Source organism: Hemicordylus capensis, chromosome 3 (genome assembly GCF_027244095.1).
Source record: "Hemicordylus capensis ecotype Gifberg chromosome 3, rHemCap1.1.pri, whole genome shotgun sequence".
Classification (NCBI taxonomy): domain Eukaryota; kingdom Metazoa; phylum Chordata; class Lepidosauria; order Squamata; family Cordylidae; genus Hemicordylus; species Hemicordylus capensis.
The window spans coordinates 210,575,818-210,596,009 of NC_069659.1; the positions used below are offsets into that span (position 1 = coordinate 210,575,818).

The 20,192-nt window shown below is 44.1% G+C and overlaps 1 protein-coding gene across 5 annotated transcripts in view; it reads left to right on the forward strand.

The window, feature by feature from the left end:
* Positions 1 to 2,277: 2,277 nt before the first annotated feature.
* Positions 2,278 to 20,192, forward strand: part of LOC128352324 (heparan-alpha-glucosaminide N-acetyltransferase-like) — a 255,724-nt gene continuing 237,809 nt past the window's right edge. For 4 of the 5 annotated variants that reach the window (XM_053312818.1, XM_053312819.1, XM_053312826.1 and 1 more), the window contains exon 1: positions 2,278 to 2,394. In XM_053312818.1, the coding sequence (XP_053168793.1) occupies positions 2,316 to 2,394 (79 nt within the window). In that variant the 5' untranslated portion in view covers positions 2,278 to 2,315. Of the gene's footprint in view, positions 2,395 to 2,443; positions 2,651 to 20,192 lie in introns of those variants that run through there. The other variant, XM_053312824.1, reaches the window with a different exon arrangement.

A 20,192-nucleotide genomic window follows, 5' to 3' on the forward strand; every position in this document is an offset into this window, starting at 1 on the left:
CCAGCCCATCTCCTCATACCAGAGAGAGATCAGGGTTTCAAAAGGACCTAGAGTAACCCTCTATGGATGCCCAATGATATTATTTCCATAATGGAGAGCTGAGATTGAAAGATAGCTTGCTTAAGGTCACCCAACAAGTTTCTGGCTGAAGTGAGATTTGACCCAGGGAATTCCAGATCCACACGATCCACACTTTCCCATCTCTACCTTAAACCAGCTCACAAAAAATGTTAATTACCTTTTCCCTTTTTAAAATAACATTTCTTTAAGACCTGTCATAGCAGTTATTTATATAAAATGTATCGGGCAACCAGACTTTCCCCTCATGGACCTGCCTCTTGCCTCAAGTAAACTATTCCTTGAAAGGAAGCACAAGATATAATTTGCCATAAAAGATGATGATAAAACACCAAGCTGTCCTTCTATTCAATTTCATGCAGTCTTCTCTGTGATGGTACTTTCAGGCTTCATTAATTCTGAACATAATTGAATGTGATCATCTCTGTGCTGTTGCACTGGAGGGGTCTACTGTGAAAAATAGGACTGCATTTAGTTTATAGACTGAAGGAAGAGGTGGGGTTTTTTTTACTGTCAATAATAAGCCATTATTTTCAACAAATATGAGCAAACCCCTGGACAGTAAAAAAAAGAAGTTTGTTTTATAGTATGCTGTGCACTAGAATAGCATACATTATGAACCAGCTAGTTAGCACTGAACACTTCCTACAGTAGTATCAACAATTTTAATATGTTGAAATAAATAAATCATCCACTTCTAGAGTTGGAAAGAAACTTCCAACTCTTTCTGTTCTCAGAAGCAACAGAGAACATGTGATCACCTTTTAGATACTGGGAGATAGTTATCATGTCTCTTTTTAGTTTTCTCTTCCTCAGACTAATCATACCCAGCTCCTTCAACCATTCCGCATTATAGGACTTTGTTTCCAGATCCCACATTCTTTGTTACCCTCCTCTGAACCCGTTTTCAGTTTCTCAATGTCTTGCTTAAAATGTGATGTCCAGAACTGGAATGTGAGGGTGGTATTGACAGGTAGAGACATGAATAAATTGAGCCAAAAAGAAATAATATTATTTACAGAAGAAAAGCGTGCTGCTGTGGCAGATGAATAGCTCACTGGTTACAGTTGTGCATGAGAACAAGACAGGCAGATGGGATATAGAGGTAATCTTTATTTGGTACAGAACCTTTCCCTAACCAATGCCCTTTCTGACCTCTAAGCCAGGGGTGCACAGCTTTGGCCCTCCAGCTTTTGCTGGACTACACATCCCATCATCCCCAGGCACAGTGGCCAATAGTCAGGGATGATGTCCAATAGTCCAACAACAGCTGGAGGTCCAGTGTTGTGCAGTCCAATCTGCTTGCTGCTGAAAGACTTTAATTGCCTTTTGGGAGCTGGGAACTGACACTCCACTATAGCCCTTCTTTCCATCAGCTTCAGTGCCTTCCGCACCTTCCTTGTCTGATTTCTGCTTGGCTGCTGGTTTGGTGCCTTGCACCAGCCCCTGCTAATCCAGGTGTTTTCCAACCACTGTCACCTTGATGTGTATAGGGTCACCTGGCAATGATGCCCTGTCCTCCTCCTCCTCCTGCCCCTTCATTTATTAAACGACTACTGGGTTTTATTTTCCCCTTCAGTTTGAACTCTGGACTTCATTAAGGACGATGTTTTTCATGAAGCCCTAGATTTTAATTAACAAGTAGTGAATCTTGGCCTTGATTGATTTTATAATTTCTTTTGTAACGCTATTGTTAAGCGTAATATGCACATGCAAACTATTAAATGAATTCTTTCCTGGAAATCACTAGCAAAATCCATTTTGCAGGTGCAACATTAATTTGGAGTGCTGGATTACAGTAATATGCTATCTTCCAATCAGAGAGTCCTCTACTCTTGGGATAATGCTCAGGAATAAGTGCTTAGTGATGGTGCTCATGGCTTTCTGAAAGTGTGTGTTAATTAATTTTGCAAAGTGGGATATTTTGACAGGTTCCAACTAAAACAATATGCTGGGATCAGCCAGTATATGTGCACCAGAAATCGCCTAACCTGTATACTGCAATCCCTTCTAATAAGCAAACCTGAGGTTAGACACTGGAGGAAAAATAAGCAGCATTAGCTTTCTTCAGGTGTTATCAGCACAAGCAGTGCTCATGCTTACAGTGGGAAAGGGGGAGGAAGTCCCGCCCTGCTGCTGTCACTCACTGACTCTCCCACAAAACACACATGCTTATGATGCAGTTTGTGTGAAGGGGGAGGCACCGTGGGCATGCTCACTGGTGATTCCATGAGTTCATGAAATTAACTGAGGTTGCAACTCACAGAATCATTGGTGAAAAAATTTATGGTACCTCCCCTTCAGGCAAAAGGAACTGTAAGTGTCTTCGTTGAGTGGAAGGGTGTGAGTGGGGTGGTGGGACTTCCTCCCCACTGTAAGCACAAGTGCTGCTTGTGCTGATAACATCTGAAGAAGGTTGTTCTTTTCTCAGAATCCAGTATGGCTCTGCCAAACCCAGCTGTCCCTCCTGACCTGGCGTGTCCTAAAACCTTGCCCAGCAGCCAGACCTAAAACTCTGGGCAACAGCCAGATTCTGGCCTTGTCTGTGTATGGCTCCCTAACTTCCTTCAAGGTATCTCTGCATGCTTGCTTGTGCCTTCTGAGGCATGCTTCCCCCACCCCCGGCTGCTTCTCCTCCCCCGCCCCACCAGCACCCCATGCCCACCCTCTTGCTTTTCATGGGCTTGTTCCTTTTCTTTTTCTTTTTTTAAAGTGTAGGAAGATAACAGATTAGCACTCCCCAGACATTTATTCCAAAGGAAAGCCTTGTTAGTCTAGCATGTGCACTATCAGGAACTCCAGGAGGCTTGGTGAGCTACCATGAGTAGTCTGTGTACAGGCCTTGGAGGGCCTTTTCAGGTCCAGTAAGGCACAGATATTTTATTTATTTATGTATTTACACAGTCAGACAGGTGTTATTGACTGGTTTGTTTTATCCAGACATCGAGTCCTTCCCAAGGACCTGGGATGGCTGAATTTTATTGTCAGTACTGTTGGTTATCCTCTCTAATAAAACGCTTGGTGTCCGTCCGTGGACGGACACCAAGCGTGTGTCCGTGCCTCCCTGCCCTGTTCTGGGCATGCGCGAAGCAGGGCAAGGGAGACACGATTGACGGCACCCGGCAGCCATCTTGGGCGGCCAGAAGCGGCCGCCCTGAAGAAGCCAGAGAAGCGGCAGCGGGGGAGAGTGACCGAGGCGGCGGCAGAGCCGCCGCCTCAGCCAAAAGAGACGGAGGCCGGGGGCGGAGGGGAGGCCATGTAACTTTAAAAAAAAATTGCTCCCGTCGCCGCCGCCGCCTGCCCACCCTCCCTCCCAGCTGCCGAGTCCCCCTTACCCTGGCCGACTGCTGTCGGCCGACTGCTGTCGCAAGCAGAGCTCCTCTCTGTGCAAAGCCTCTTGCCGAACTGCCGCTTTGGGCGCAAGGGACGCAAGCGCCCAAAGCGGCAGTTCGGCAAGAGGCTTTGCACAGAGAGGAGCTCTGCTTGCGAGCTCCTCTCTGCCTCTTAAATTGAGGGCTGTCTACGGCCGACAGCAGTCGGCCAGGGTAAGGGGGACTCGGCAGCTGGGAGGGAGGGTGGGCGGTCGGCGGCAGCCGCGGGAGCATTTTTTTTAAAAGTTACATGGCCTCCGCTCCGCCCCCGGTCCCAGCCTCCGTCTCCCCGGCCTGGCGGGGGCAAGTGCCTGGGCCGATTTGGCCCTTAAAGGTAGGGGGGGCGGACGGCGGAGGGAGGGGGAATGGCGGCGGGGGGCCAGGAGCCCCGTTACTAGCACCCGTTAGTCAACGGGCCAACATTCACTTGTTATAGATATTGTCACAAAATATAGGCTGCTCCCAGTAAAGTTGCTTTTTGTAATTGGCTGATGGTGATTTTTGTGGCCCCTATGGTGTTGAGGTGCTCTTCAAGGTCTTTTGGAACTGCACCCAGGGCGCCAATGACCACTGGGATTATTTTGGTCTTTTTCTGCCACAGCCTTTCAATTTCAATTTGTAGAACTTTGTTTTTTGTTTTTTCTATTTCTTTTTCTTCTATTCTGCTATCTCCTGGTATTGCTGTCAATTATTTTAACTTGTTTTTCTTTCTTCTTGACTACAGTTATATCTGGTGTATTGTGTGGCAGATGTTTGTCTGTTTGTAGTTGGAAGTCCCATAATATTTTTATATCTTCATTTTCTTCAACTTTTTCAGTTTTATGGTCCCACCAATTTTTTGGCTACAGGTAGCTTGTATTATTTGCAGATGTTCCAGTGTATCATCCCTGCTACCTTGTCATGCCTTTGTTTGTAGTGACATCATCATCATCATCATCATCATCATTTATTATTTATTTACACAGACAGGTGTTATTGACTGGTTTGTTTTATCCAGACATCAAGTCCTTCCCAAGGACCTGGGATGGCTGAATTTTATTATCAGTGTTGTTGCTGTTGTTGTTATAGATATCGTCGCAGAATATAGGCTGTTCCCAGCATCATAATCATCATCATCATCATTTTGATTTCTATACCGCCCTTCCAACAATGGCTCATGGCAGTTTACACAGAGAATGAATGAATGAAATAAAATAAAATAAAATAAAATAAAATAAAATAAGATGGATCCCTGTCCCCAAAGGGCTCACAATCTAAAAAGGAACATAAGATAGACACCAGCAACAGTCACTGGAGGGATACTGTGCTTGAGGGTGGGTAGGGCCAGTTTCTCTCTCCCTGCTAAATAAAGAGAATCACCACATTAAAAGGTGCCTCTTTGCCAAGTTAGCAGGGGTATATATTCAGTATTAGCCCTTGTGACTGGCAGCTAGGCCTATGCCAGGTCCAAAATGTTGGGCTCCAATCTGACCCCTCAGTGAGACTATCGGAAGGGGCCTTATCAACCTCTCTTAGCTATCAGATGTGTGTCAGGTTGGGGCCAGTCAGAGACCTGACGTGTCTGTTGGACCCTCCCCCTCACTGTCCATCTCCTCCTCCTCCTTTACTGGGTGGGAACAAGAGACAGACTGTGCAATACCCTCTTTGTTCCCTAGGGAGCCCTAAAACAGCTGCCTTGTGTTTAAAATAGGGTTGTTGTTTAAAATAAAATAAAATAAAATAATTCTCTAAATTCCCTTTTAGGTCCCCGACTGGTACTGATGCCTCTGGAATTTTTAATTTTTTTTCTGAGGCTGCAGCCAAAGGCAAAAATGTCATTTAAGTGGAAGCCATGCTGGAACAGAGGAAGCTGCCTTCTACTCGGAGGAGAGCTAGTCTTGTGGTAGCAAGCATGATTTGTCTCCCTAGCTAAGCAGGGTCTGCCCTGGTTGCATTTGAATGGGAGACCACATGTGAGCACTGTAAGATATTCCCCTTAGGGGATGGAGCCACTCTGGGAAGAGTGTGTAGGCTCCAAGTTCCCTCCCTGGCATCTCCAAGATAGGGCTGAGAGAGATTCCTGCTTGCTGAACTTGCAAAGAAAAGTGTGCTAAGTAGTGCAAGTTCAAAACTTGCATCTAAGGACCTTTCGAAAGGGTTAGACATTATACATACAATTGGCAGTGTTGCACGCTGTCCTTCTAGAAATGGAAAATCTACCATCTTTCCCAGTTATTAGCCAGGCAGGCTGAAGGGCAGACAACAAAGACCAGCCAGGAGACAAGAGGGCTCTTTTCTCAGCTCCTAATGCAGTATGTAGCAGAATGCCATTGATCTACTATAGCACTGAGGGTATATTATATAAAAGTACATTTTTGAATCAGAAAAATATGCTAGGTATCAGCACCAGCTTTGTAATAGCCAGCTTTTTAGTTTTAAAGTGGGGAACATGTACCCTGAAAACATCTTTACTAAGGAACCCTTTCTGTACTCTTTCTATGCTTAAATACATACGAACTGCATATGTGGGATGAGACCAACGATATGTCTCATCCAGGGCTCCATCCCAATGCAGCCAACCAAATGCTGCTGAGAAACTCACAAGCTAAGTAAAGTGGAGATGGAGATGCTACCTCAGCACCTGGTAGTTAGAGGAACACTGCTTTTGAATACAGTGTAGTCATATCATTTGTCATGTGCTTTTTCTGAACTAAAAACCCCACACCTTTTTTTAAAGGATTTTTCTCCACTACCACCAGCTCCTCCTCTTCCTCCCTTCCTTTGCCAAGAGAGAGAACCCTGCACCATCTTGTGTCTTTATCTTCTCTCTCTCTCTCTCTCTCTCTCTCTCTCTCTCTCTCTTTTTCTCCCCATGCTGAAGAGCCAGCTACGAGGATGCAGCAGGGAGGAATGTGGCAGCGGCAGGAGGAAGGAAGCTGGCACATCCTGCTTTGGATGGAGCACGGGGGTTGGGGGCAGAGCAGGTGCGTAAATACCATTAGGCAAGGGGAGGCGGCTGCCTGGGGGGCCCCCGCCTCAAGGCCCCCCCCAGAGGCAAGTCACATGACTTCCCAACACCCACAGAGCTTCGGTGCCGTGGAAAAGCCAACCCCAAGTTCGGAGCAAAGGCTGCATGCATGCAACAAAGTCCTTGTCTGCAGAAGCAACGCTGAGCCGGGAGCGCTCTTCCCCATGGGAGGGTGGAGGGACAGGGTTAAAGCGAGGGAGTGGAGTTTTCTAGAGAAGCTGGCATAATGGGGATGTGAGTGTGAGTGCACTAAATATTGTGAAGTATGTGTGTATCGGCGAGGGACCCATTTTAAAATTTTGTCTCTGGGCCCACTCCAGCCTTGTTACGCCCCTGGGGCAGAGAAATACTGGCAGCAGGAGGAGGAAGGAACCAGCCACAGCAAGAGGGGAGGAATGCCACTTTTTTGGCCTGTAGTGCTGGGGGAAGAAATGCAGTCATGGCGGCCGGGGCAACTTGTCCTGCTTAGGAGATGCTCAGTTTCCAGACAGGGGAGCTCTGTGGGTTGAGAATCTGACACACCTTTGTCAAACTGATTTCTGGCATCTGACTAACAGAGGCATGAGTCAGTCTAGCTGCTGCTCCAGGAAAGGTACCTTGATATGCATAACCTCTCAGATATTTCCGAATTCTAATCAGAATGCTACTCTGCTCAGACTGATTGCTCCCATTCATTCATTCATTGAAAGGTTTAGAGTAAGATTAGATGAAAGACCTCAGGACCTTTCCTAAAACAATGCCAGCTTTCTCAGTTAAAAGACTAATCCAATCAGGCTCATGGAAAAAGGAAAGAAAAGCTGTTGTCTAAGCCTTCCCATCTCATTTGCAGAATATCCAGTTTTTAGCCAACTTTCCTTAAGAAACATAAGCTTATGAGAACACCTGGCATTGTGTGTGTGTCCATGTGTGTGTCGTCCTATCAATTCACAATGCCTGAACCAATATGAACCAAACTGGGTACAGTTGTAGGCACCCATAGGGACATCTCTAGAGCATAGTCGTGATGATGTCATCCACCTCAGTTCAAGATGGCAGACATGTAAACATTTGAGGTGCAAGTGGGAACCAATTTGGACCAAATTTGGTACAGTTATGGGGCACCTCAAAGGAATAATTTGATGATGTCATCCACCCTGATTCAAGATGGCAGATGCATGAACATTTGAGGCACAAGTGGGCTAACTCATGATCTATCTAACCATTCTGGACCAAATTTAATCCAGTTGTAGGGATAATAAAAGGAAAGGAGGCAGATTAGTTCTGGTAAGAACAACTTGTGGTGCTTGTGCAACAGTGTTCTTGTGCAACGGCACAAATATTGCATCCCATCACATGTGTAACATGCAGTATGTCAGCCACTGCATTCTCTGTCAATGTAATAACCCAAAATGCTGAATTATTCGTGATCCTGGGGTTATATGTTAAGTGATTAGTTTTACGCCTTGAATGGAAAGGATTGATCTGATCATTTCAAACACTGAATCATACTTTGTGGGGCCTGTCCAGGGCTGGATTACCAATTGGGCACAATAGGCACATTACCTAAGGCTTATGCAGCTTACAGAGGCCTACAAAAGGTTTGTTGGGTGCCTTCCCCCCACTCTTTCACTTGGAAGCCACTGCGGATTTTTCTCTTTTCCCACCTGTATGTATTTGTGTGTGAGTGTGAGATACATCTATAGAGAGATTCTACCCCACTTGAAAGCATTCATTTGTGTTTGTCTTCTGTTTGGAAGTGTGAGTGAGTGAGTGAAGTGAGTGTGTGAGTAAGAGAGAGAGGGTGGGGAGGCCTCCTTTGGTGTGTTCTTCCCTCAAGCATAAACTAAAACTGTAAGAGTACAAACTTGTAAGAAAAACTTTCCCCACCCCACAATACACCTTCATGTGAGGAAATAATGGATAATCCAGCCCTGCAGATGCCCATTCTGACACATTAGACATATTATGGCACATATTAAGGCACCTATACACTGCACACAATGCAGATGTTTATCTATAGATCTATCTTGGGGGGCCTAGGATTATGCGAGTGCCAAGGGCAGAGGTCCCCAACCTGTGATCCTCCAGATGTTGCTGAACTGCAACTCCCATCATTCCCAGCTACAGTTTATCTTGGCTGGGGATGATGGGTGTTCAGCAATATCTGGAGGACCACAGACTGGGAACCTCTGGCCTAGGGCCTACAAAGACTAATCCGGCCCTGGGCCTGTCTAGTCTTAGCTCCAGTAACACACTTCTTTCCCAAACAGCAAACTCTCCATCCAGGGAAAAGCCACTTCTGGAGCTTTCCCAGACGGGTGGCTTTACTGCAGCAGGAAATGCCTAATCTAAGCCGTTTTGAGCACTGCACCAAAGTGCTACTTTTAAAAGACACATACAATGTATAGAAACTGAGAATCGTCAAGAGCAAAACTGGATAATGCCATTGGCTGTATGAACAGCACCTTCTGTCATAGTCTTGATGTCACTGAGAATGGTTCTCTCATACAATCCCCTCACCCAGTCTAAGTGAAGCGAAGCTGCATTCAGTGCTGGTGGATCAGGCCCAAGGCCTATCTAGTTCAGCATCCTGTTTCACACAGTGGGCCACCAGATGCCTCTGAGAAGCCCACAGGCAAGAGATGAGTGCATGCCTCATCTGGAGATGGCCTATAGCCCTCAGAGGCTGGAGGTGGCTTATAGCCCTCAGACTAGTAGCCACTGATAGACCTGTCTTCCATGAATTTATCTAAGCTCTACATAAAGCCATCCAGGCTGGTGATTGTCACCACATCTTGTGGTAGAGAATTCCATAGGTTAATTATGCCTTGTGTGAAAAACTACTTCCTTTTGTCGGCCCTAAATTTCTTGGCAATCAGTTTCATGGGATGACCCCTAGATCTAGTGTTATGCGAGAGGGAGAATAATTTCACTGTCTCCACACCATGCATAATTTTATAGACCTCTATCATGTCGCTCCTCAGTTTTTTTTCTAAACTAAAAAGCCCCAGTTATTGTAGCCTTACCTTGTAAAGAAGGTTTTCTAGGCTCCTGATCATCTTGGTTGCCCACTTCTGTATCTTCTCCATTTCTATAATGTCCTTTTGGAGGTATGGTGACCAGAACTGTACACCAAATGTCGCTGTACCATAGATTTGTATAAGTGCATTATGATATTTGCTAATATCATTGCCATTTGGAAAAGCTCCTGCATTCCTGTGTCCTGCCCTGCAGGTTCTGTTCTTTCTCATAACATTAACCTATTCCCTACCAGTGCAGGTAAACTCCTTTCAATCAGACAGAACCTTTTACTCCTGCCTCACTTGTGTTCTGCTTCTCTTCTCCGTCTTACTCAGAATGCCTCCCATTATATCACTTTGTTCCAACACATAGGTGAGTCTCTTTGGTTTAAAAGATCCCACAGACACATGCCTTCCACACACATGTCCAGTAACAAGATATGGAAGGTTCTACCTGTGACATTTCATCTGTGATGATTGACACATTCACATATGCAAGTCACTACTTAATGCTGCAGTCATCAAGTGACAAACCTATATATACATTAACTAGCCCAAAGGAGTAGGTTTCAGTTTCTTTATGACTGTGTTCCTGGCCTACTGAAGATGGTTATAACACTGCTGCAAATTTGTTAAATTTCAGGATCTGAAAGCTCTTGGAAATGTAGTCAAATTTGATTTCTTTTGAAGAAAGCTAATCAAGATTAAATAATGCATGGCACATAAAATTTACTGGCTTGTTTAAAGCAGGACAAAGTAATTAATCTAACAGGAAACCAAGAGCAGCAAGGATATGGGGCAAGGATGAGGAAAGAGTTGTATATTGTTTCAAGAGAACAAATGCAAAGCTCCCTAGCAAATGTTTGGCTTAAAGTTAGTTTAGCTATCTAGTGATGTTAATGATAGGAAAGGAAAATGTTTTTAAATCTTCATGTGGAGTTTTAAATATTTGAAATATCTCCCTATGGAAGTGCCTGGAGTGCTGAACGTACAGTTCTATTATGTTCTGCAAATGAATTAAAAATCCATGTCTAATGACGTTTAGCTGCCATTCCTGCAAAGTTAGACATCCTCATCCACAACAGTGGAGACGGACAACCTTTGTTCCAGAGAAATGGGATATGGGAGACCAAGAGAGGAAGAGTGAGAAGAATGTAATATTACAAACCTGTTTGGTGTTTCATTTGTATGACCCTGGGGGCTGTATCACACATGCTGTGAGACGTTTCTATATTATATTATATTATATTATTTATTTGATTTTTAGACCACGCTTACAGAATAGCTCAGGGCGGTTCACAAGTATCATAAAACAGTTAAAATCAATCAATGATCAGGAATAAAAATTTTAAAATACAATAAAACAGCTAAAAATAAAACAATTCAAAACCTTATAAAAACTCGATACATTAAAAACCCTTTAAAACAATTTAAAAACCCTGGAAGGCCAGGTTGAACAGGTAGGTCTTTAGGGCTCTCTTAAATGCCAATAAAGAATTCAAATTACGGATTTCTGCAGGGAGTGCATTCCACAATCTAGGAGCGGCTACAGAGAAAGCCCACCTCTGGGTCGCTACCAGACGAGCCGGTGGCAACTGGAGCCAGACCTCCTCAGATGATCTTAGCATGTTGTGGGGATCAGACTGAAGAAGGCGCTCTCTAAGGTAACCTGGACCTAAGCCATTCAGGGCTTTAAAGGTAATAACCAGCATTTTGTATTTTGCCCAGAAACGTATCAGCAGCCAATGCAGCTGTTTTAGAACAGTCATAATATGGTCTCTCCGAGTTGCCCCAGAGACCAGCCTGGCTGCTGCATTTTGAACTAACTGAAGTTTCCGAAATACGTACAAAGGCAGCCCCATGTAGAGCGCATTACAGTAGTCAAGGCTGGAGGTTATCAGCTGGTGCACCACTGTTCTGAGGTCATCCTCCTCAAGGAATGGACACAGCTGTCGGATCAGCCTAAGCTGATAAAAAGCACTCCTGGCCATAGCCTCCACCTGAGATACCAGGGTGAGGTCTGGATCCAGGAGTACCCCCAAGCTGTGCACCTGCTCCTTCTGGGGGGATGTAACCCCATCCAGCACAGGGAGATCTAACTCATCCCTCAGATTCTGAGCCCCTACAATGAGCACCTCTGTCTTGCTTGGATCCAGCTTCAATTTGTTATCCCTCATCCAACCCATTACTGCCCGTAGGCAGGCATTTAGAGAATGAACGCTATTTCCTGATGAAGCAGATGAAAGAGAGAAGTAGATTTGGGTGTCATCAGCATACTGATAACACCCAGCACCAAATCTCCTGATAACCACACCCAGCTGTTTTATGTAGATATTGAAAAGCATTGGTCACAGAATGGAGCCCCGAGGGACTCCATATAACATCTCTCGTTTAGAAGAGCAACTGTCACCAAGCTCCACCATCTGGAATCTGCCCGAGAGATAGGAGTGGAACCACTGCAGAGCAGTGCCTCCTATCCCCAACTCCTCCAGGCGACCCAGAAGGTTACCATGGTCGATGGTATCGAACGCCGCTGAGAGATCCAAGAGAACCAACAGAGTCACACTCCTTCTGTCGATTCCCCGGTATAGGTCATCCATCAGGCCGACCAAGGCTGACTCAACCCCATAGCCTGCTCTAAAGCCAGTGTGATATGGTTCTAGGTCAGGGCTTCTGAACATGTGGGTCCCCAGATGTTATTGGACTTCAGCTCACATAATCCCCAGCCCCAGTGGCCTTTGTTTGGGAATTATGGGAGTTGAAGTCTAATTACATCTGGGGACCCACAGGTTGAGAAGCCCTGGTCTAGGTAATTACTGTAGTTACCTCCAAAACCGCCTGGAGCTGGTCGGCCACCACCCTCTCTATCACCTTGCCCAACCAAGGGAGATTAGAGATTGGTCTATAACTATCCATCGCCGAGGGATCCAGGGAAGGCTTCTTAAGAAAAGGTCTAATTATCGCCTCCTTCAAGCATGGAGACACCTTACTCTCCCTCAGCGATGCATTTATGATATTCACCAGGGCTCCCTGAATAATCTCCTTGCTAGATCGAGGCAGCCAAGTCGGGCAAGGGTCCAGAGAACAAGTGGTGGACCGCACTGTCCCAAGCAGCTTGTCCACATCCTCAGGAATCAGGAGGCTTCAACCATTTACTGACTCCCTGGCATGTGTACACCGCTTCCAAAAAACCAATGCAGGTGTCTGCATTGCATATTATAATTTTGGGCCAATGTTCTAAATAGCCATAGTGTGGGCAGAAGGAAAGTGTGTGTAAACAGCTGGAAGTGTTTTGCAAGTGTATGCTGCTAGTGTGATGTAATGGTTAGAGTGTTGAACTGGATCAGGGAGACCTCAGTTCAAATCTCTGTTCAGCCGTGAAGCTCACTGGGTGACTCTGGGCCAATCATTTTTTTCTCAGCCTAACCTACCAAGGGTGATTGTGGAGATAAACATAATCATGTACACCATTCTGGACTCCTTGGAGGAAGAGTGAGATATAAATATAAAAATGAGCGTAATGAATGAATGAATGAATGAATGAATACTGTAGCATACCAGCCAGGAGTCAAGCACCTGGCTGAAGGGGCAGGCTACCTTTACCATTTAGAACTGGTTTGCACACTTCACTGGGTGAGTGGACAGTAAAACCATCCAAAACACTTCCAGCTGTGTGCACACACCTCCCCGCAATCCATGCTATATGATTTATGATTAGTGTATACATCATACACACTTAATTTATAACACATTAAGTGTGGGTAGCAAGAGGACCTGAAGTTCTGTTCCACTTTTACTCTTCCCCCACTTGTTGGGAGGCCAGTTTGCACCAAGATTAGCTGGGCACACACTGACTTGACTTCATACTTCGGAAAAGCCTGAGTTTTTGGCTCACTATGTATAGATTAAGATTGGGTTGATAAACTGAAAGTCAGATGTTGTATCAAGCGCTAATTAAAATATTGTGTTACAAAACCAAGACAAGGAATCTGTTTTCCCAATCAATAAAATGGGTTGAATAGCCAAATAGCTGGAAGTTACAATCCCCCAAACTCATGCACAGGGCTGCTACACTGCAGCTTCGTAGTTAATCAATTGCCTAACATCTGTGAAATGTCTCCTCGGTAAGCAGCTGAGAGTTCATTCCACTATACTCTCCCAGATCCAGACAAATTTCTGGGATAACAATAAATACTGTTAACTTCACAAAGGCATTGAAAGACTTGCAGAAGGTGTTTCTCTTGTCTAATGGGAATGCGTCTTAATCAAATAACTGGATTTGGAAAGTTCCCTCTTTATTTCTTCCGAAGGTGCAGTGAAGCAGAACCATCCATTTCATTGCTGGAAATGACTCCGCCACAACTCCCCACCCCAGGAGTGTTATTCCATCTCTTTGTTTAGAATGAATTGCCAAATGAAAATACACTTTGTTCTGCAGAACACTGTGGTAGAATTTTCATACTCATTGACTCAAAATATTTTCATCCATGTTGCTGGAAGGTTGGGAAGCACTGTAGCTAGTTGTTTAAATAGGGGATTCTCAGTGTTGGGTCCCCAGATGTTAATGGACTTCAACTCCCATAATCCCCAACCAAATGCCACTGGGGCTGGGAATTATGTGAGCTGAAGTCCAGTAACTTCTGGGGACCCAATGTTGAGAACCCCTGGTTTAAATAATACATTGTGTGTATATAGCATGTTCCAAGCGGTAAATTGGGTACGTCCCAACTTGCAGCTCACAGTCATATTAGTCACTTGATGCCATCTTGGTCTTTTAGCTTTCTTGTTCAAGTGCAGTTGGAAACAATGGCTTGGATCCAAAGTGTCTTTATTGGGAACAGAAGTCATTTCTGCTTCTGAATGGCTGTGGGGCTTGTGTAGGCATTTGCCAAATTCTTTAGAGTCCCCCTCCACATCAACCCTTTGAGCTGCATTGCATTCTGCAAGACCTCCTGATGCTTAGGAGCAGCTTTTTGGAGGATGAACCCAGCCGCAGTAGAAGGGGGAGCTGGTCCCACCACCCCAACAGTGCCATCATCATGACTTTGCATGGAGCACCCAAGAAGGCCATAGATGTTATGAGAGAACACACCATTATAGTCATTCATTCATTCATTCATTCATTCATTCATTCAATACATTTCTATACTGCCCAAAATGCAAGTTCTCTGGGCGGTTTACAAAACGATAAAAACAGCGAATAAAAGGTTAAAACATTTCAACTATTAAAATTAAAAGTTAAAACTATTAAAAGACAATTAAAACAGTATCTAATTAAAAGCCTGGGTGAACAAATGTGTCTTGGCTGCCCTTTTAAAAGTTGTAAGAGATGGGGAGGCTCTTATTTCAGCAGGAAGTGTGCTCCGAAGCCTCGGGGCAGCAATGGAGAAGGCCCGCCCCCATGTAGCCACCAGACGAGCCGGTGGCAACTGCAGACAAACCTCTCCAGATGATCTCAATGGATGGTGTGGTTCATAGTGAAGAAGACGTTCTCTTAAATAATTAACATTAACATGCCACTTTCAGTTAAGGGAGCCCACAATCCTGAAGGTGGCACTGTGTGAGAAACAGCTGTAAGAGATTAGCATAGAAAGTCATTGAATAACAACAACAACTACTACGTATATTTATATACTGTTCTTCAACAAAATTCTGAAAGCGATTTACATAGAAAAATAAATACATAAATAAGATGGTCCTCTGCCCCCCAAGGACTCACAATCTAAAAAGAAACACAAGGTAGACACCAGCAACAGCCACTGGAGGGATGCTGTGCTGGTGTTGGGTAGGGCCAGTTGGTCCCTCCCTACTAAATATAAGATAATCACCACTTTTAAAATATGCCTCTTTGCTCAGTTAGCAGGGGTTAACTCTGGATGGGTTGTATTCTGTCACCTCCAAGAGGTGACTGACATTCTGAATTACAAAGTACACATTAGAGGGTCTGTGGAGATGCAGCGGGAGCCCTCGCATAACTCTCCCAGCCCTCTTGTGCTTCCAAGCGTGCTAACTGAGCCTGGGCCAGTAACTTCTCTCTCAACCTAACCCACCTCACAGGGTTGTTGTAGGATAGACATAACCATGTACACTGCTCTGTGCTCTCTGGAGGAAAGGTGGGATATAAATGTAGTAAAATAAATAATACGTCTGAGCACCGCCTGCACTCTGGAAGTGCTCTGTAAGCATAGAAATATGCTGCGGAGAGTCAGCAAAGTGTGTTTGCTTTTTCAGAGTGCTTCTGGAATATGGGTAGTGCTCTTGTGCCACAGCACAAGAGGACTGGGTTGCATGAGGGCTCCCACTGCCAGGGGCACAGGGAGCACTTCGCCAGCCATAGTCCTGCCGGTGGCTCCCCTGCTCTCTGTGACTGTCAAGTGTGCATGCAAAGGGCATGCCAACCCCAGGCCACACCCCCTGCATCTGACATCAGATGCAGGGGGTGTGGCCAGTACCAGGGGCAGGGTCTGCCAATTATGCAGCAGTGGTGGCAGGCAGAGTGTGATCCTGTTGTCTCGCCATGTGTTTGATGCCCATAGTTCGCAGAATATGTTCATAGCTTCTGTGTGTAAGCTGTTTGCTGCTCCTTGTTCACAGAGATAAGGATTACCTAAAAGAAACAAGCTGGAAATAGGATTGTGTAAATGGGTACTAGAAGAATCTGCCTCTCGTTTGCCACTGAGTATCATCTGTGAGGTGAATGTTCTTTCTGGCAATTTAGCAGCATGTTTGGCTTAGGTTTCTAAGCCATTTCTGGAACTGGTGGAGGATACAATTTCATACGTGTGTGTGTGTGTGTGTATGTGTGTGAAATATATATACATGACATATTTCACAAGCATCAGTATCTTTTTGACCTTCAAACTCCGATGCTCTCTTTTTAAAAAAGCACTTAGTCAAAGGAATGTGGAAGAGATTACCTTGTTTGGAGTAAATGGCTTTAATAGAATGAAACCTGATTTTACAATCTTTCTATTGGCTCAGCAATTTTTAAAGCATAAGCAAAGCCCTTTAGCATTGGTCTTATGACAACTATATTTGATATGAAAGTGAGTTTGCAAAGCCTTAATTCTGTTTCTTTTTGAACAGTGTGTATGTGTGTGTGTGTGTGTGTGTGTGTGTGTGTGGTGGTTATTCAAGGTCAGCAGTACTGAGAGGCAAAAGTGGGTCTGTCCAAGGCAATATTTATGAATGGGCTTTCATCCGACTCTAATTGAAATTAGCGTTGAGTCATCTTTTTTCCAGTAACTTTCCAAGGAGACAAATTTGACTTGACAGAGGGATAAAAGGTCTGAACTCAGGCTCTCCAAAAGAGAGTACAAAATGTGGCCAAGATCATAAATCATGCCTGAAATTATAATGCAAATGCTAATTGGTCTCATTGCATTTTCAGTAGTTCCTGGAGCATCTTAAGAATGAGAGGGTGAACTTAGCATGCTATGAGCAGGGGAGAGAGGGAGATCAAAGCAAACCGAGCACATGTTCATTCTGAAGCATTCTGGAACTCTAGGTGTATGTTACTCGTATCTTCTTCATGTTGAGCAAAGTAGTCATGATAGTTAAATGTAGCTTCCATTTTCAGAGGCATCATACCGGTGAGCACCAGATAATGGGAACAAATGGCAGAGAATGGTTGTTGCCTAAATGCCTTGCTTATGAGTTTCCTGACCCAAGATTTGCCAACATTCTAAATTAATTATATGGTTTTTCAGCACAATATTTCAAGTTTGCAATTCAAAATTTAATGTGAACATTTACCTTGCAATGGAATTGCTTTAAGTTTGTTTGTATTGTCTTGATTGTTTTGTTTGGAGGGGCATGCATGTGTTCAAAAAGTGTCCTCAGCTTTCACATATACTGTTGCATGTCAGTTATCAAATACTGTCAAATCTGAGTTCTGAGAATATTTTGTGAGAGATAATTAATTAATTTCCAGAACTAATTAGTTCACTTATGTTTCCAAACCATGTCTATTCCAAAAGGAAAGAAAAAATCCAGTATTCCTTTCTTATAGCTCCAATGGCACTGGTAATTGTGATGCTTTCCCCATTCCCTTAGATGACCATGTGAGAAACAAGACAAAAAGCATGTGTTTTGATCTAATTGGACTATGAAGTGTGTCAAGTATTTGTACGGACTTCGCAAAATGGAATCCACGACAAACATCTGAGAAGTATCAGAGCATAACAAGCTCTGAAGAGGTCTGTGTGCAAGAACTGACCACGGGCCCCATTTGATTTCAGAACTTAATGCCCAACCATTTAGAAGTTATTAATATTTCTGTGTTACCCATTGGTCCCTATGGGGAAATGATCCAATTTAAGTTAGAAATCTGGCCACAGCTCCCCACAGTGGCAGTCCATGTGCATTGCATGCATTTGCTCAATTGTAGATTTTCTCCTGAAGAGATAGTGTTAATCTCTGCTTCAGGACACAGGCTTCCAATTGCCAAGAAAGAAAGTAGTCCATGGAGTAGGATAAAGTGCACACTTCTGTTATATTAAGTTATATTCAGTGTTTTTCAAAATTGGCTCCAACTTGTAGGGCCATTATGATGGGTTATATCAGAAAACCAGGAGTGCGATACCTCACTAAAAAAACAAAAAAATAAATCTAACCACTCAACTGTTGCCAAATTGCCACCTTGTTTTCTGACAGAACATGCCATAGTTTCAAGAGCTTTCATGGTGGGCCAGTGTTTTAATGATTTTGTTACCTGGGGTGATATTCCCTAGACTTACCTTGGTTTCCTGTTGTGAGATTGCTTCTGCTTAACTTCAGAGATCAGGCTGATAGGTCTGGGAGCTCTACCAATAATTCCATCAGCAATGATACATAACAAGTCAAGTTTCACTGACTTCACCCCTTCTTTGGCCATTAATTTGTTCACCTCATTGCTGCCTGAACAGCAAGGCATGGTTAACCGTTTCAGATGGGCGATGAATTCTAGAATCTTAAACGAGCCATGACGAGACTATGGCCTTTCCAATAATGCTGAACAATTGCTCTCATGTGGCAAGAAATGGCTGTTCTAACAGGCTGCATTCCAAAACCTATGTATTCTAAATGTGGTTTGGAAGCTGGTTGGTTTCAAGGGGATTACTACAGATTGTTGAGTTCAGGATTCTAGTTTACGCTATGGCAAATTGGGAGGTATGCATCAAGTTGGAAATTTTTCTTATCAGGCAAAATAAGTTCAAGATGTTCATCTGTGGAAACATTATGAAATCCACCCCCACAAACTGAGCAAAATATTAATTGTGGGATATTTCACTTATTTTATATCAATTTTAAAAAGTTTATCTTAGGTCAGAGGTATTGGTTATGAAATTGACATACACAGTAAGATCAAGAACTTAAATTGGCGTATTTTCTTGGTTATCAGCACAATTTTTGATCTGACTTCCAAGACCGCGTCAGAAGCTTTTGAATACCTGGCACAGAAAAATGGTGGGGATAAATGGAGGTGGCTTCTTGGTTTCTAATGTAAATTTGTGCTTGATAGCCTGCATGCCTGTGAATGTGAGAAGAGAATAAGGCTATTCTCACAAGCAGTCTAATCTTGACTAGGGCAGTCTAGCCTGGATTAGGCTATTGGTGTGGAGTGCACACAGCCCGAGCATACACAGAGTTGGGCAGAATGTCTGGCTCCCAGGGGAATCCCCCAATACACCACACTCTTTGCGTGGTGCATGGAGGGATACCTGGAGGCCGGGAAAAGGAGTCCTGGCCTCCAGAGATCCATGCCGCATGGAGCAGCGTAGAGCATGTGGGCATGCAATGGCATGCCCAAGGAAGGATCTGTGATAATCTGGGGGTGGGGGGGAGGTAGGTCTGTCCTTGACTTTCCCCCCTCCCGGTCGTGTGCATAGCCTTAATATGTGAATATGTGTGCGTGTATGTAAGAGAAAACTTGCCTGTATGTGTTAGTGTGAAGCTCACATAATGCATGTTGCTAGGTTTGCCTTGGTGAGGCAAACTGATAACAATGCAAATATCATATGAGCGTATCTAAAGGCACATCTGCAGGACACTTTAGGGGCTCTAACTGCCCATGCAACCAAACAGGGGAGTGAGCTCTAAAGTAGCAGCATTTCCCCAAATGATGAGGGCCCTACGGTAAGGACTACAGTTCAGTGGTAGAGCACATGCCTTGCATGCAAAAGATCCTGCCATCTTTTGGTTGGGAAGGACCCCTCTCTGAAACCTTGGGGAGCCTTCTACCTGTCAGTGTAGACAACATTGGGACACCAATGGTCTGACTTGGTAAAAGGCAGTTTGCTATGTTCCTAAATCAAAACATTGTCACTGCTGGCCCTCAAGACTATGTATCAGCCTACTCCAATAACTTCCAATGGCTTTCTCCCTCTTGCCAAATTCAAACTGCATATTTAGTTCCTTGCAGCCCTTAACCTGCAGATACCTGTGGTTTCAGTTGCTTCCAACAATGAGCTCTTTGGTGTTCCCTTAATGTTTCATTAAGTTGTTAATAATAATAATAATAATAATAATAATAATTAATAATGGTGATGATGAAGATGAAGAAAAAATAATGAAAACAATAAATAAAATCCATTATTATCCATCACCAACCAGCTGGTTATGTTGGAATTTAGAAAAAGAAGAAGATTCCTTCATTTCGTCATCCAGCATATCAAAAAACAATAGGCAGCTATTATGTTTATTTAATTCATTTATTTATTGTTGCATTTATATACCGCCTTTCGTTAAAAGACAACC